Source organism: Hypomesus transpacificus, chromosome 3 (assembly GCF_021917145.1).
Source record: "Hypomesus transpacificus isolate Combined female chromosome 3, fHypTra1, whole genome shotgun sequence".
NCBI classification, from domain to species: Eukaryota; Metazoa; Chordata; class Actinopteri; order Osmeriformes; family Osmeridae; genus Hypomesus; species Hypomesus transpacificus.
Genome location: NC_061062.1, coordinates 4,042,599 through 4,060,666, shown reverse-complemented (window position 1 = coordinate 4,060,666; position 18,068 = coordinate 4,042,599). Strand labels below are relative to the sequence as shown.

Below are 18,068 nucleotides of genomic sequence, written 5' to 3'. Positions count from 1 at the left end.
CCTTTTAATCGGAATAGGGGTGGAGGTGAGAATTAATTTTATGACGCATAGTAAGAAATGTGGAATGTGGAGGAGTCTTTACTGTTTTAATTACAAGTGGCATAGCAAAGATTACTGTGAAGATAGCAGCACTTCAACACGCGCCGCCCCGTTGATATACCGTAAGATCCTTATTTCCTGCGTTATTTCATTTCACATCTGTCTGAGAGCATGCAGCTGTTTCAGACCGGGGCTTAACACGCGAGCTGTTACAAGAAAGGAGTTAACGAATAAGGTTAGAAAACGGCTGCTTGTTTTATCACATGTACCTATTAACTTTGCATGCATTTCTGTTTTGATTTGACATGGTGGTCCTGATCGTTTTATGGTGCTTAATGTCTCTCATCTCTACTTTCACGATGCTTTAATTAAACCTACCAAAAACATGGTTATCTGAATTTTGACTTGCAAAAATGTAATGTTTTTATAATTTAAACGCATAATGAATTAATTCTAAATTGGCTTGACCATCAGTGTCCGTGTCCAACACACACATTCGGAGCACAGTATGCTGTGTGTACTTTTCACCAATCAAAATAAACAACTATGAGCAGAATTGCCTCCTCGGAATCGACCGAAGAACAAAATCAAATCCTTGAAACATTTGGAGCTTTTGTTAAGATGGCTCTCGTGTCTTTTAGTAAAACAGCAAGTGGAAGGTGTTCGGTTGTCTAAGGTACAGGTGCAAGGTTCCTAGTGGACCCGTTTTATCTCCCTTTCTTTTGGACTTTATAGATTTAGAAAGTTAGTTATTTTCGTTCGAGTGACATTCAACGTGCAACATTTTTGTAATGGGAACATTCTAAAGACACTTCGCGTGACTGGAATGACAAATGACAGTTAGCAAGCTGCATGTTTTCCAAGGTTTGAGCAGAAAGCACTCCCCAGTGGGAGAGGTTCTGGGGCTAACCAACACATTCCTCTGGTGGAGGCATGGTCTCTGGGGTGTTCTTTTGGTCAGCTACTGGGCTGTACCAAGGCTTTCTAAAGGCACTTGTAGTCCTGGCCAAGTTACTCCAACCCCTCCAGCTCCAAGACTGGTCCTCTCCTGCTGGCAATCTTGCAGAAGGTGCCAGTGCCAGGATGGTGTCCTCACCGGCACCACCAAGTCAGGATGCCAGCATGTATACTGTTCCTGACGGTTCTCCAGGCGTTCTATTTGTCTCAACTGTCCCTCAGGAGTTTATATTCTTAAGGTCCTTGTTCCCTTTAGCTCCGGTTTAAATGGGGCCATCCTTTCTCCGGGCACCATGGCCTGTTGCCATGGTCCTGCCATCAGTCTCCAGTGGAAATGTATACGAATGGACCTGACTGACTAAGCTGCCTTAGCAATCTACTCTACTGAATGAGCCGCCATTTGGTTCTCCTGAGTTTTAGTAATCAGGCTGCCGTAGTGTCCTACTGAGTTCCACTGACCAAACCACCAGACTGAATTCCACTGAGCTGACGGCTAAACTGAACTTGGTTACCAGAGCGCATGGCCCAGATTCTTCTCCATTCTCCTCAGACTGTTAGAGAAGCCTGGCAGGTCTGCAGTCTCTGGAGCTGCAGGGGGAAGAGGTGATGAATACACTAGGCTCTGATGATGTAGGCCTGTCTGTAGATTTAGCCTACAAAGTGAATATCCGTCTAAATGTAGTTCTGTGTTGTGTATCTGTTCTGTGGCATGTGGTTTATAGATGTAGTTATATAGTAGTGGTTTCCTGGGGGAGACAACAGGCAGAGAATATAGAAGTCAGTACCTACTGAAAGGTAGGTACTGAAAGTCTTTTTTTCATTTGTCTTTTTGTTTTGTTTGTTTTTCGCCACATCCTGTTTAAGTTGGATCTAGACAGGTCTGTATGGGAAAGATGGGTTGCACTAGGGACTGAAGAAACAGCTCACCAGAAATTCAACAAATCATTCCACCATACCACACCATCATTCCAATATTCTTTCTATGCTCTTATCACGATTACGTTCAAGGTGTACCTGACATTTTAGTCTTTAGCCTGCATGTCCATTCACAAAAAGGTTTTTTCCAAGTTTCTGAGGGTTGCTTTTTAAAGTAACTGGGCAGAATTCTGCCTCATGGTTCCTGGGAAAAATAGTTTCCATGTATTCATGTCACTGATTAACCTGTTAGTCAGAACATTGTTTAATCTCCGAATCCCTAAAGTCAAAAAACTGCTCAGGATGTTGTCATAGCAAAGCTCCCCCCCTCACCCTGAACACACACACACACACACACTGTACTGCTCATGTCCTGAGCGTGTTGTATTATACTGAACACGTCGCCATAGGGGACTCCAAGCAGAGTGAGAGCTGAGCATCACACAGAGCTGTCTGACCGCCTTCCTCGCTCCTTCCTGCAGCAGTGACTCACTCTGTAAAGGGGTTCAGTAAAGTTTTTGAACACAGTGATGCCTTGGACACATATACGCACACGCATACGCACACACACATCTGCTGTCATCACTGACAAAAACGGAACTGAGAATGTGTGGTTTCCTTTCACAGAACTGAGAGGACATTTACATTTTGTCACATAGCAGACGCTCTTATTCAGAGCGGCTTATAGTAAGTACAGGGACATTTCACCGGGGCAAGTAGGGTGAAGTGCCTTGCCCAAGGACACAACGTCATTTGGCAAGGCCAAGAATTGAACCGGCAAACTTCTGATTATTAGCCCAATTCCCTAACCCCTTAGCCATCTGACTCCCCTAGAGTAGACCAACATTCACTTGACTGAGATGCACCAATAGGATTATTGGCCAATACCATTGGCCGATATTCATAAAATTGGTCAATACTGATGTTTTGACATTTCAGTCTTGACTATGGTGAGCCTGGCTCAGAAAGAATTCACCTTAGAAAGATCCAAAAAAACCTAGCGTTCACTACGGCTGCAGCTACTGGATCCTTGTATATGAATGAAAAAAGTCAAAGTACCCTGGACTGTCTGGGTCCAGACAGGACCAACTGTCTGCTGTCCTGGCCTGGGGATCTACAGAAGTAGAGTCCAGATTCTCCATCATCCAGCACACCCATGGGCCTGTCCTCTCTCCTCACAGGGCTGAGACACAATCTTGATAATAAGCGCAGACCCTGGGACACACTCACCTACTCACATCATGGAACAGTGGGCTGCTGTGAAGATGATGGTTCACCAATGTGACTGTTGTTTCTGCAGCCCTACGTTTTCCCTGTCACTGCTCCTCTAAAGATAACACGAACCCCGAGCCCAGGGTGTCAGGGCAGTGTCTCCTCTCCCCCGTCGCCTGGACACATTCTACCACTGCTGTCCCTTGACGGTTAATCTGCCTTCCATAGGAAATGGGTGTCTGGTGCAAAGCTCTCTTAACCTAGACTTATTAGCTGTGTTTGACTTCGGCAAGAGCACTTTGTTCTCTCACATATATATTATTATTTGTATTGTTATTTATTTTCCCACCCCATAGGATCCCAATATTTGGACTACATAGACAACGTCGATGTCCAACTGTTCGTCTTGGTAGCGATTGCGCTGCTTGTATTGGGATTTATGTTCCGTTGCACAGTTTAGGTTTAAATTACGTTTTTGTGGCGAAAAGTGAAGCCAACAGTGGCTAATTTTCTAGTAACGTCACTAACACACGTGATTACCTATAGTAGAACATTAGTTTAGCAGCTCGTTAACTTCTGGGAGATACCTAGGCTAACTAGATTTACATAAAACGGCAAGACAGCTGTAGAAACGCCACAAGCAAAGAGGCCAGGCAGGGTGATTTTTAATGTTAACATTGTGATAAAAAAAAAACTCAATTGTGAATGTATATTACATGTAATTCACAATGTGATATACGCTGATATGATTAAGAAAGTACCTCTTCTGTACTTAAGGAAACAGTAGTCTGCGGCTGATGCGTTAGCAATAGCATCATGACATTTAGGCTACACCGTTTCCTGATGATAGCCTATATATGACAGCTGTCTGAGATACATCTGTTTTCAATCGTTAAAATAAACATTCCACACAAATAAATATAAGTTTTTGGATTTATTATGACTTTTACGTGATCGTACATGTAAACGATTTGTTAGTAAAATTATAGTTACCTGTAGTTTTAAACCACTGTAGCTCACGGCAACGCTGTGTTAGCGAGACACTGGTAAGAAAAACAATTTCACCGCAGTTTAACCTAGAATGCCAAAACGGCGACAAAACATTTTCGGCCCTCCCCTTACCTAAGCTAAATAAAAGTCCCAGAATCGTTTTTCAATTGATGAAACTATTAGAATACTAACCTCAACTTCTGTTCTGTTATCGTCGAAATGCAAAACTAGCAGGCTGTGATGGCTCTATATAAGCCTAACTATTTCCCACCCTTAAAACTCCATCAATGTTTGCGCTACAATGGAGATGCCAAGAATGAAGCTAAGCATGTTTCCAGGCTGTGATTTCAACACCCGGTATTTTAGTACACCCTTCAACTGGTTAGCTCCTGCGATTCCCACATGGCAGTATTCTATAGTTAGCTAGCTAGCTAGCTCGTAGTACAATTTACAGGGGTCAGCTTCTCCACGCAGGGCTCTAGACTGAGACCACATGGTCGCATTTGGCACTTTGTTGCTGACTATGATTGTTTCCAGTAAGCTTTTTTTAATGCCATATTTTCCCCGAAATAAATGTCTAGCTTATTTACGTTATTTGGTGGCATATTTTCAGTTAGCAGATGGTACTGTTTGAATCGCGATTCCATCTGAAATACTAAAGGTGATGTTGTTACAATCATCTTGTTTCAAAGGGGGTTCTTCATGAATGAACGAATGTGGGCAAGCTAAATGCTTGAAAATATCACTAGAATGTAAAACTTAAGGGACGTTTAAGTCATAGAGGTTAGGACCATTTTTAATGACAATTTTCTTCCGTTTTGATGCAACTTTTCAACTATGAGGCTGCGATATGTAGCCTAACTTGTCACCATTCACTCTTCACTTGTATTTTTAATAGTAAATGAGCAGCAACAAATATATACTTTTAAATCTATGAAATCTTCATAAATAATAAGTATGCATTTTTTGTATAAAATATACAGAAATATCAGTTGTAAAATGTTAGTTAAATTGCAACCGACAAAAGCACAGCCCACAATATCCTTCTTGTACCCTCTCTAGTTTTCTATTGTTTTGTTATTCTAATGTAAGCATGAACAGAGTCTCTGTGTGTGTACGTGTTTGGGTATTCTTTGCCTGTCCCAGGTCAGAATGGAATGGCCTTGGCAATCTATCGACTGTGTAAACAGACCATAGGCGCCGCACCCACCCAGCAGTGCGCGTGTGGGCAGAGCTAGCAAGGCGATGCGGTTGTTCCCCCTACATTGACCATGAATTCGAAGCAGTACATCAACTGCAGCATCAGCCATGAGATCCACCAGTACCTGTTCTCCTGGGCCTACTTATTGGTTCTGCTGCTGGGGATTCCTGCCAATGTATTCTCCCTCTACCACGCTGTGCTCCAGCTCAAGGTGACTGATGTATTTTAAGTTGCAAGTTGGGTTCTTTCATTTCCTTAGGTTCTCATCTCAAAAGAGTCTTGTTTTATTGTTCTTATCCTGACTGTTATTAACTATTTATCTGTTTGTACTGATCATTTATTTATTTATTACAACACACCTTTCATCCTTGGAGCTTTCATTGTGAAAAACGAAATGTCCGCTCCAATAAGTAGTGGTGCTGGTGTGTTCCTCTGCAGGTGCGTAACGAGCTGGGCGTGTACCTGCTGCAGCTGACCCTGTCAGACCTGCTGTACCTGGCCTCGCTGCCCCTCTGGCTGCAGTACATCTTCCAGGGGGACGACTGGCGCAACACGGAGTGGCTCTGCCAGGTGTGCGGCTTCCTGCTCTATCAGGTAGTGAAGGATGACCCAGGACCCTTCACCTCTGACCCCTTCAACCCTTGACCTTTGAACTTGACCATCCAACCTATAACTAGTGACCTTTAACCCCTGACCCTTCAGCCCTTAACCCAGGACCCTAACCCTTCACTCTTAACCCCTGACCTTAATAATGATCAGGTCAGGTAATGCGCTATTCTTGGTCATTTGACATGTTGATTATTTGAGCTTAACCTCTTTCCCTCTCTCTCTCTCTGTTCTCTGTGTCTCCCTGCTCTCCCAGAACATCTACATCAGTGTTGGCTTCCTGTGCTGCATCTCCTTAGACCGCTACCTGGCAGTGGTCTACCCTCTACGCTTCACCGCTCTCCGCAGCATGAAGGCCGCCGCCATCGCCAGCGTCGCCATCTGGCTCAAGGAGATTGCCGTGGGCGTGGTCTTCTTCCACCACAGAGAGCTGAGCACGGACAGGACTAACCAATCGGTGTGCTTCGAGCACTACCCCATGCAGGCGTGGGAACACCCAATCAACTACTACCGCTTCATCGTGGGCTTCCTGTTTCCACTCGCCATCCTGGCCTTGTCCTATCTGCGCGTCCTGAAGGCGGTGGGGAAGAGTGCGGGGACGCAGAACGCCCAGAAGCAGCGCATCAAGCAGCTGGTGACCAGCACGGTGGTGATCTTCCTGCTGTGCTTCTTCCCCTACCACGTCTTCCTGCTGGTGCGCACCCTTCTGGAGAAGGACTGCGACTTCATCGTGAGCGTCTTCAACTACTACCACTTCTCGCTGCTCCTCACCAGCTTCAACTGCATCGCCGACCCCGTGCTGTACTGCTTCGTGAGCGAGGCGGCCCAGCGCAGCCTCCAGGGGGCGCTGAGCTCCACGGCCAGGGTTTTCTGCTGCTGCTGCGGGCGGCGGGGGGAGGCTAGCCCCGCCCAGCCGCAGACCAGCGACTCCAACGAAGTGGCGGCCTCCAACGAGAACGGCGCCGCCGCCGCCGTCGTCGTCACCCTGCTGCACTCCATCAATGTGGAGATGTAGGCGCCAAGGGTACCACACGCACATTCTACACACACACAAGCACACTCACACACACTTATCAGCGGCCACAGCAACGGGTGTGTCCGTATGCTTTCGGAGAAATAGACAGAAAGCTGATATCGTGTCATAGTGTTTATGTAACGTGCTAATATAATGTTTCTGTTTATGTCATGCAAACTTACTTCCATGTTGAGCTTCAGACTCACAGAACGTGACGTTGCCATGACGTTGCCATTCGAGTCCCTTGGTTGTGGCTGGTCAAACACCACCAGAGCTCCAATCTCAGGGTCAGGTTCATATCTAACTGAGGTGTCTGTGTGGGTCCCGCTTCACTCAACCCTCACACCTGGTTTGCCCTGTCATATACTTCACTTTAACCAGGATCCCTTGTTCTGCCGCAAAGGCATGGAATTGATCAAAGAGACAAACTGGCCAGTGAAAGAGGTTGGCTTTCTCATTATCAGCCATTGACATGGTTGTGTAGCCAGCCAATCACCGTGCAGGGCTGTAAGATCTTCCTCTTTGTTTACATAAGTTAATGTCCATGCGTGGCTGTGTAACCTAATTATGAAGTTTATTATAAAAAAATTGACCTGTGGAGTTATGTTGAAAGTATATTTTTGTAAGAAGTATGTATTCTGAGGTGTATAGTGATGTCTTCCTGTTGCTTTCGATACTCCTTGTTTGTGGTTTATGCCTTCCTTTGGCAGTTATTCTGACAAACGTTCCTTGAGAAATGTGAGAATGGCTTGTGCAGTATGCGTGAGTCAAGCGATTCATCGTCCATGTGTGTCTGTTTGTATGCTTGTGTCTCTGATCTGCTGCCATATCCATTTGACATTCTGAGGTGTGTATGAAAACTCCTCTTGACTTCATGGACAATGTTCTCTCTGTCTGTATGTCAGTCAGTATGTCTAGCTCTTTACATGTAATAAACCAGACTGTACTACAATTACAAATTGGACTTGTTTGTGTGTGTGTGTGTATGTACTAGTGTGTGTGGTGCTGGTGACAGATGTTTTGGTTCCTTGGTCTTAATGAATCATATGAGTAATGACCTGCCCAGGGACATGGGCAGATGGGGGTGTGGATGGATGGAGAGAGGGAGGGAGCTAAGTAGAGAACATTAGAAATAGAAAGAGGGAGACCTTGAGGGGGATCATGACACGCAGCGTTATGTTCCTGTGGGAATTACAGACTCAGGCTCCAGAGTTGAACCCTAGCCCTCCCCTCTGCCTTCGCTTGTCTCACCACCTTTACTGGGTGGCTTGGGTCCAGAAACCAACAACAACACACACACATTTAACTTCTTAATTTCATATGTTCAACTGTATTAGTGGATGAGGTGCTTGTGAGGACACAGATATTGCTCACATAAAAACACACACACTGAAGCCCTGTGTTTGTGTGTTTGAGTCCAACAGCTGATTGGTGTGTGTGTACGTGTGTGTGTGTCTGAGAACAAATCTGTTTGTGTGTGTCTGAAAGTTGTGCTGTGTGTTTGAGAGTTGTGGTGTGTGTGTGATGGGGTTGTTTATATTGGTCTGAGTTCTCGGTTCTTTGACTGATTGTTTATTTGATATCCCCAGGAGATCATTAATTTGCCGGCTGATAGGACAGCTGATCAGTTGAAGGGAGAACCAGCCAATCAGAGGCCAGTTTGTGTTTATTAGTTTGGTAATGAGAGCATCACTGGACACCATGGCAACCCCAGGCTTACAATTAGGAAGCAGGCTTATGATGAGAGTTTAGGGGTGAAATGTCATGTTAAATGTCATTACTTTCTTAGTGTTACTGTGGTCAGTGGAAATCTGTGTTCACCAAATGTCACACACACACAACATTTATCAGTGGGTGTAGAGTGATGCTCAGAGACAGTCCCTGAGTGTGTCTTAGGGACCTATGATTGCTATGAGGATAGAGTACAGTCATATTACATTGAAATTACTCAAGTAAAGTAGGTAAACTACCAACAGTGATATTACAACATCCTCCAGACAGAGGAGAGCCGTGACTCATCCTGGCACGGCCCCCGTACCGTGGCCCCCGTACTGTGGCCCCTGTACTGTGGTCCCTGTACCGTGGCCCCCGTACTGTACTGTGGCCCCTGTACCGTGGCCCAAGTACCGTGGCCCCCGTACTGTACTGTGGCCCCTGTACTGTGGTCCCTTTACCGTGGCCCCTGTACTGTGGTCCCTGTACTGTGGCCCAAGTACTCTGGCCCCTGTACTGTGGTCCCTGTACCGTGGCCCCTGTACTGTGGTCCCTGTACCGTGGCCCCTGTACTGTGGTCCCTGTACCGTGGCCCCCGTACTGTACTGTGGCCCCTGTACTGTGGTCCGTGTACTGTGGCCCCAGTACTGTGGCCCCTGTACTGTGGCCCCTGTACTGTGGTCCGTGTACTGTGGCCCCAGTACTGTGGCCCCTGTACTGTGGCCCCTGTACTGTGGCCCCAGTACTGTGGCCCCCGTACCTTGCAAAACAGATGAGGACAGTAACAGTGTCCAGCGAGTAGGAACACAGTGTTCACCAGGCAGGAAGGCCAGCCCTCTGGTCTGTCTGTTTCTCCAGAGCTGGAGTAACCACACACAGGATCACAGCAGGGCAGGGGGCGGGAATCAAACCCACGATCGTCCAGGCACATCCTAGCATATGTGTGTGTGTTCTAATGACAGCTCTAACCACTGAACCACACCTCCGTTCCTTTATTCAAAAACGTTTCCATACTTGGAGCTTCAGTCCGGATTCCGACCGAGCAGTAAGGGAGGAAAGCAGCGGGCATCTCCAACGAATCAGCGGCCAGTCTGAGCATGATTGGACAGTTATGTTCATCAACACTGTGTCTTCCAGATTTAGGAGACATCTGACACATTCACAATCTCTGTTTTATTACTGAATCACAATCTGGATTACCGCACAGTGTCATGATCCAGGCGTGTGTTTGTCAATTGCGTGTGAGTATGAGTGTGAGTGTGTTGATTGTGTGTGTGTGATAGATTACAGGTTGTTCTTTTTAAGTGCTTGCCCACTCACTCGTGGTGAAGGAAAAATGGTGAAAGGTAACCAAGGCAGCATCTCTCCCTCTCACACACCCACACACACATGCAATAACCTTTAGGCTAGAGGAGGAGGTGGCAAGATGATCTTAACAAGCAAGAGAATCAAGGTCTGAGACTAAGGCCCTCTTCCCCAATCACTCACTTCCTATACTCCCACAATGCACTGCGTTGCTCCCTTGCATCAAGGTCAGACAGAAAAAACAGGAAATAACATCATCAACCACAGGCACTCAGTGTGTGAATGTATGAGTGGTGTGTCAGTATTTTGGTCCAATCATCTTGATGAAAATATCTCTCTAAACTTCACTTTTAGCACTTGCTGATTGCTGCTCTGAGTCTTCTACTGTTTCACACACACACACACACACACACATCAGACATCAGTAGACACATTCTCACACATGTATATAGAGTGTGTGTGTTAGGTTTGTGTCTTCGTGTGTGTGAGGGTGCAGTCGCGTAGGCGGGCGATAAGGTCAGAGTGCGTGGGGTGGAAGGTCAACCCGTCCACCTCCATTCCCAGAGTGGCTGTCTTCCCGCTGCGCACGCCAAACTTGACCAGGATTGCCAACATCTCCTCCTCCTGGAGAGGAGGGGGAGGGGCAGGTAGCAGGGCACAGAAGTGGTGAAATTATCAGTTAGGTAGTAGAGAAAGATGAGCTCCAAGTTTAACAACAACAGTTACACTTCTTGACCGTCAAACTGTCTCCACCTGAGATAAGAGAGGTTTCTGGAAGTTCTAACTCCTGTACAGAGTGAGGCTGGAGGGGGGGGGGGGGGGTTGTACCTTAGCTACGGAGGGCAGGCTGCTCTCAAGGCCCTGGGTGTGGGTGGGGGAGGGTGTTGGTTCCAGACCCTTGTGGAGGTAGCGCTGGTGGATGGGACAGAGGCTGAGGATGTAGAGGCCGTGGGCCACCGCGTAGCCTCCCCAGTTAGACACTCCTACAGGACAGAGATGCTGGTGAGATGAGGGCTCAAACACACACATAACCATCTGGGAATTTGTCCTTGGAAACTGTTTGGAAAAGAGTAGGCACTTTAAAAAACTAAACTAAACAAATACACTTGGCAGTTGATTGGGGTCAAACTAACTTTGTCAGATCATGGTCACATGAGATTCATTTGTGTCTGAACCACAGTGGTTCGGACCAATCAGAGTCCTATGAGGAACTACTGGCAGACATGAGCATGGTTGAAGTTACCCCGTGATAGACAATGATAGACAGATGGTTTGTCCATTCACCTCCCAAGTATCTTCTCTTTTAAGGCCTGCCCTTTTCCAAACCGTTTCCTAAGGACGACTTCCCAGATGGACGACTTCCCAGATGGACGACTTCCCAGATGGACGACTTCCCAGATGTGCAACAAACCATCCGGCGAGTCAAGTTAGGGTCAACTCTCATGAACAGGGTCAGGTTTTCTTCTGGTCTGACACAACCCCAGGAAACCGCAAGCTCTTCTGCTATCCATGTATGACTCAAAGTTAAGCGTGGTGTGTGGCTGGGTACGTTTCCCTATGCTGTGCATTGGAAACGCAAGACAGAGTTGTGTCTAAACCTGCAGTGATGGCGAAATCTGCGTCCACGTCACAGGCGATCAGCGGTCCGTTCGGCATGTGTGCCCGAACCGCCTCCTTAACCTTCCCCATGCCCAGCTCGTTACCCCCATCACCAATACCTGGGAAACACATACACACACATCGCATTGTAAATCAACATGGATCTTCTGTGCATGTGTGTAAGTGAGAGAGTATGTGTGTACCTGTGGTGATGATGCCAGGGATGTTGCTGGCAGCTATGAACAGGTCGTCTACGGGGTCGACCAGGTGTTTGATGTTGATTCCTCTCATGTTGTAATAGTTCCCGTCTGCAGCGCGACCGCTGCGCTCTATCGCCACCAGGTGGTCATACCTGCACAGCACACACAAGGGAGGATGTCCACAGAGTAAAGACTGTATACGGTATATACGTACGATACAATGTAATGTATTCATTGAGCAAACGCTGGGTGTGTGAATGTGTATATGTATACAATATGTGTACCGTTTTTATGTGTGTGTGTGTTGTTACCTTGGTCTGGTTGGGTCTCCATCATGACACAGGAAATGTATGGCCGACTCTGGGCCGGTGTTCTGGAAAGTGACCAATGGGAAGGCAGTCTTGATCACCCCTGAGGTCAAAGGTAAGACTACGTCAGACAATACGGGAGAGAGGTGGGACACACACATACCCTACCTCTTAAAACACACACCTCTCCTCACCGCCTCCTCCACAATCGCTTCGTTCATGTCCAAGGCGCGCTGATCCGTCACCATGGTGACCTGCTTGCCGAGGGCCAGGAGGGTGGCTGCCATGGCGATGGCTCCCGGGGGGCCGTCGGTCTCGTCGGGGGGGTTCAGGGTGTGGTGTGTGGGGAAGCCGGTGGTGATCAGAACGGAGGAGGAGTGGGAGAGAGACAGGCAGGAGCGCAGCAGCTCGTCCTGATTGAACAACACCTGGATCCCCCTCAGGCCTGGGGAGGCAGGAGAGGAGAGGTTCCAGTCCTGTTTATGTCATGTTATAATGTAACATAAGCAGGGAGAGAGAGAGAGAGAGAGAGAGAGAGAGAGAGAGGGGAGAGGAAGAGGGGGAAGACCGGAATCTCCTGGCCCGGAATCAACCCCAGACCCCTGCATGTAACATAACGTTATAATATAATGAGAGAGACAGGGAGAAGGGGGAGGAGTTGAGGGGTTGTTGAGGGGTTACCTGGATCCTCCCCTATCAGTCTCTCCAGGGTGCGTATACGTTGAACCGCTGCCCCTGCCGCCATGCTGTAGAGCAGAGGCTGCTGGGAGATGAGGAAGGTGAGTGGGGATTGATCCAACTGGGGGGTCGTGGGGGGGTCGGAGGAGGAGGGGTCAGGCAGGTCGGTGATGAACATGGACCCTGGGGAGTGGGTGAATGCTAGGGAGGGCTCTGGAGGACACACATAAACACACACACACACAGGGCTTGTGTTACTATACGTTCTGCACCACAGTGAGAAGTTCATATGGGATAAAACTGTGTTTCATGTAAGAATGAATGAATGATTTAGTTGAGTGTCAGCAAAACTCACTGCAGCTAAGCACCGCCTCTACTCCTGTAATGCCACAGGCCCAGAACACTGTCACGTCACCAGGCTCCGCCTCCACACTGTCCCCATAGGCTGGCTTACTCACATCCTGAATACCCAGCAGAGCTGTGGAAATAGACAGGAAAGGAGTATAAGCTTTGTGTGTATGTGTGCGGCTGTGTCTTTGTGTGTGTGTATACCGGGTTCTCCTATGTGTATTGGCGCCCCATGGGCCTGGGGGGTGAGGTGTGTGCACTGGGCCACAAGGTCCAGCTTGTCTGCAGGAACAGGTCTCATAGTCACCACCAGAGGGCACTGGAACGCCCCCCCACCTGCACACAGCAGGGACGTCTACAGGGACACACACACAAAACTAATTTGATTGACTTTAGATTTAAGACACAATATTAAGGTGATGGAATTTAGTCTGCATGTAGCACCCTCCATAGGGTGGATGAATGTATAGCGTGACCTTGTGACACTGACCCTGTACATGGACACGTTGCGATGCTGTTGAATGTTGCGGACAGGGACCCCAGCTGCCTGCAGGCTCCTCTCAAAGCTGAAGCTGCAGCCCAGGTAGAAGCTGACCATCTGCTGCAGCTGCAGTGCGTACGGCTGCAGACTGGATACCCTGCAGGCCAGAACGCCGCCCTCGTACACGGTGTACTGGGGACAGTCGGTCCTAGAGGAGATGGACACACACACTCTTGTTGAAGGAGCCAGACACTGCTGTTCAATGATTCACAGGGTTCAAGGATGGGTGGAGCAGAGGTGAAGTTGAGCTGCAAGGATAACAGGCTTATATGACCACCAATCTGCTCGCCTGTCTGTTTTCCACCTACTCATCCATCTATCCCACCCTCCACACTCACTCATCCATCCATCCCTCCCTACCTGATGTCTGCTTGGTTCGCGAGCGGTGGGCAGCCCCAGTCTCCCGGTGGGCTGCGGTGGAGGAGAGGCAGGGGTGCGGGGTTAGCCCGGCAGAATGCTTCAAAGTCATCAGCGAGGCTGCTGGGCAATATGACCACATTGGCCTGCAGATATCCTAGCAACCATATAGAACCAACTCCATGTTAGAAAATGCCCAATAAAGTTTGGTCCAAAACACTGTCAAGCAAACAACATTTATGCTGGCAAGACTGCAAAATCTCAGACAATGCCCAATGTCACACAATCAACAATGTAACTAGACCTGTAAGAAGACATTTTGACACTGGGACAGGAAGCAGTTATGATAAGTGATAATGATACTCTGGAAGTTGCTTTTCACCTGGTGACAACACAACTGGTTAATCTGTAGCAGTGAGACAGTGTGTTAAAGGTAAACTTCCATGTTGGAACAGAGGTGACCATTTCCCCCCCAAAATGCATCACGTACAAGCTAGCAATACAGCAACACAGTAGATGGACTGAAATAACAATATACATTTAGCTATATATTGTATGAAGAGGACAAACCCTTTAAAAATACTTAAGTACAGTAACCAAGCATTTCTGTAGGCTTACTGCTCAGAACTGAACCGTCCTCAGGTCCTACTTGTGTCTGTGTGGTTCTGCTGTTCCCTGGTTCCTACCTGAGGCCAGTCCGGAGGTGTTCTGCAGGCCGTGCATGCCCAGCCGGATGACAGCTCTCAGAGCTGCAGGGCTCAGGTCACTGACAGACATGCCGACTGTGCCCAGACACTGCTCTTCCTACCGCTCTCACACATGCACCGTACTCTGAGGGGAACCTAAACACTGTCTTCTCTGTGTTTGTTTTGTTTTTTTACAACAGTCTAGCTGTGGGTGTGCCTGCACTGGTTAACATTGCTTTGAATCAGGACCTATGACACATTGCCCAGGCCACGACACTCCAGACCATTTGGGTGTTTTATACACCGTTTATGAGATACCCAGTTTAATATTTACCTTGGATACCAACTGTTCTATTACTGAGTGAGAGTGTGGGAGACTGCTGTTTGCCTGCAAGAACAGCTCTCCTCTCTTAGGCAGTGTGTGTGTGTGTGTGTGTGTCACCTGAGTCCATGGTGGAGGAGGAAGTTCTGCCCCAGTGCCTCCCAGGTCGTCTGAGGAAGCAGTCTGCTCACACCTTTCAGAGCAGGGAACAACATCCCACTCCAGGCCTTGGAGACAGGCCACATTACATAAGATTTAGGGCAGACATCAAATGATTATGTAACAGTAATGATGAAACCCTACGTAAATCTCAAACAGAGTTTACAATGCAAGTGGGATTTTGCCTATGCAGGTGTGCGACTGATATTGTAGGGTACTTTTTGGAACATCCTGGGGATGTCAGGAAGCAGAACAGTGGTTTTATGAAGTATGCCAGGGCATTGGTTTAAGCCCCGTTTTTTTAATAAAATTCCAATAATATAGCCTATTTGTACTCCCGATTATTTGGCATAACGGCATTGCTATGTGATTATATACAGACATCTAATTAATACTGGCGTGTCTTGCACGCCCCCCCCCCCCCCACACACACACACACACAAAACGCCTGCCAGTCAGCCCCGTTTTCGCGCAGCATAAGCAAAACGAAGCAGGAAAAAAATGGGGACATTCATTTGTCACAAATATACGGCTAATGTAACGGGTGTGAACCTGTCGGTATGTAATGGGCTACCCGCGTCAAGGAATAGCTAGCTTTTCTTTGGCGTAGCTGGTAGAGGTCGCGCTTGGCAAGTCAGAGGTCGTGCGTTCAAGCACAGCGAGTGGCGAACGACGCCTTGTAGTGACGGAGCGTGGCCACGTCCGTTACATACCGTCACACTCACAGGAGGTCATTTATTTTGATAGCTGTCGTCAAGTTTAAAAAATATTTATGAAAGAAGTTTGTAACGGGGAGGTGACATATTCTGACAGGTCCAGATGTGGGGAAAACGTTTATCAACTTCCTTTCAAAAATATTTTTTCAACCTTTCGAAACCTTTTTTTCACAAACATTTTCTATTATCTGACTGCTATAAAAAAATATGTGACCTCTTGTTTCCAGGTCCAGATGCTGATCAGATCAGGGACTGTCTTTTGATTAAACATTGCCAGGACAGATAAGTCACCTGAGATGGTTTGGTACTGTAGGTGTGTCAGACATTTTCAAACATTTAAACAGAGAGGTCACAATATTCTTACCACAGCTTTCAAAATATGTGACCCCTTGTGAATTGTAACTAGATCGGTTTAAGTCCAGTGAACAGCAAGCTTCGTTGGCGTAATGGTTGGTTATCGTTCAATACCTTGAGTGTGAATGTGCAACAGGTGTTGAAAATGCAGAGAAGACAATTTGCTTGAATTTGATTAAAGTTTTGATTTTCAAAGCATTTTTTGTAGGTAGGCTACAGCATAATTTGTCTCATCTGGCTACTTGTTAGCGCGTGGGTTAGAACGTAGGCTAGTGAAAGTGCGACGGAATTGTAAAGTACCGATTTTGAGTAGTGCTAAATGTAACTTCCCAGATCAACAACTAAGTCAATGTTTGAACATCAGATTGTCTCTACGTCAAATTCCCCTGACTAAGGTGCATTTGAGTAACTGCGTAGAAGGCTATGTGTATCGATCCACACTAACCTTCATCAAGTAGTTTGGTCAGAGCCTGTTTTGATTGTTGGAAATATCTTCTCGCGATAACCAAAAAAACTGTTTTGGAGCATGTGACGGATTAAACAGACCTTCGTACAGTAGGGATGAATGAGATAACCACACCGCGACGAGAGCGGGGGGGATTTATAAAGAGTATAATTTATTGTGTCTGTAATATTATTTATATAATCATCATTACTCATAAAACAATATACATATTTATTTCATATTTGATGCCTTTATGATTATTGCTTTACAATAAAATTCATTGGTTGGATACATCCATTTATAGCAAGACATTACATTCAGGTTACACACCAAGGTCTTAAAATTTGGAATTCCATAGAAGATAAGCTATCTTAGATATTAATGTAGTTTCAATGCATGACCCAATGTCACTGTTCTTACAGTGTACCTGGTCACATTCACTCTGTATGACACGCAGTCACATCTGCAGAGGGTGGGTGTCTGGGCGTTAGATGAAAGTGTGTTCATGCATTGACATACAGTGCAGTCAATAATAGTGGTGGTTTGTTTCTATCAAAGTGTTGCTTATAGGTAAACAGAGATCAGAGCTAAGGATAAATCAAGTGACACTGTAGACAGAAAGCTATGTCGGTTTGATAAGTAGGTTCTAAATATGTTCCAGTCAACCAGTCAATTAAAGAATCAGTCAGATTATAAACAATTTCTAAACACCAGTCAGTCAAATAATTGGTCAGGTAAAAAATAGGATCCAAACACCAGTCAGTCAAATAATCTGTCAGGTTGTAAACATGTTATAAACAGTCTGCCCTTCAACTAATCCATCTAGATTATAAACATTTGATAAACAGTTAGTAAAACAATCTGCCAACCCGACAGGTTCCAAACATGTTCAAAACACGAGTCAAAATAATTAGTAGGGTTACAAACATGGGTACAAACAGTCTGTCAAAGAATCAGTCCGGTTATAAACGTGTTATAAACAGTCGGTCAGGTCTATCATCAGACACGTTGTAAAAATCAGTAAGAAAACCTGACAAGGTTATAAACATGTTATAAACATTCAGTCAGAGAATCTGACGTCATGTATGTGTTCCAACACAGCCCTCTGGGGTTGACCAGGAGCAGCCTGCTAGCCTGTGCCCTGGGGGTCAAACACAGGTGAGATCGTCTGAAGGAGAAGGCCTGGTTGCCTAGGGTAACGAGTCAGACTGTTGCCAAGCATTCTGAGGTATAAATGGATCAGAACAGAGCAGGTCTAAGGTGTCTGGGATGGGGCAGTCGTAAACTGCTGCCCTAGTGGGCTTAAAACCTCAGGGTCATGTGACTTTATAGATAACAGACCGCTATGGATAGAAATGACACAGGGGAGCAGCCTGAAATATATACATGACAGACAGATATG

At 46.6% G+C, this 18,068-nt stretch overlaps 2 protein-coding genes across 3 annotated transcripts; one reads left to right on the top strand and one right to left on the bottom strand.

Moving 5' to 3' along the window:
* Positions 1-38: 38 nt before the first annotated feature.
* LOC124462846 (ovarian cancer G-protein coupled receptor 1) lies at positions 39-7,894 on the top strand. Of its 2 annotated transcripts, none has more exons than XM_047014526.1 (4): positions 39-161; positions 5,260-5,525; positions 5,753-5,908; positions 6,177-7,894. In XM_047014526.1, exons 2-4 carry the CDS (start codon positions 5,385-5,387, stop codon positions 6,933-6,935), a joined length of 1,056 nt encoding a protein of 351 aa, XP_046870482.1. In that variant the 5' UTR covers positions 39-161; positions 5,260-5,384; the 3' UTR covers positions 6,936-7,894. The 2 variants fall into 2 exon arrangements, with proteins under 2 accessions (XP_046870482.1, XP_046870474.1); XM_047014518.1 differs by lacking the exon at positions 39-161 and adding an exon at positions 172-274.
* A 1,908-nt stretch (positions 7,895-9,802) lies between these two features.
* dglucy (D-glutamate cyclase) lies at positions 9,803-16,746 on the bottom strand. Its single transcript, XM_047014414.1, has 13 exons — positions 16,667-16,746; positions 15,113-15,219; positions 13,988-14,141; positions 13,577-13,775; positions 13,291-13,441; positions 13,094-13,216; positions 12,742-12,951; positions 12,245-12,505; positions 12,064-12,163; positions 11,756-11,904; positions 11,552-11,671; positions 10,782-10,936; positions 9,803-10,577 (listed from the first exon to the last, which is right to left on the bottom strand). Exons 2-13 carry the CDS (start codon positions 15,120-15,122, stop codon positions 10,416-10,418), a joined length of 1,794 nt encoding a protein of 597 aa, XP_046870370.1. The 5' UTR covers positions 15,123-15,219; positions 16,667-16,746; the 3' UTR covers positions 9,803-10,415.
* Between the last annotated feature and the right edge of the window lie 1,322 nt (positions 16,747-18,068).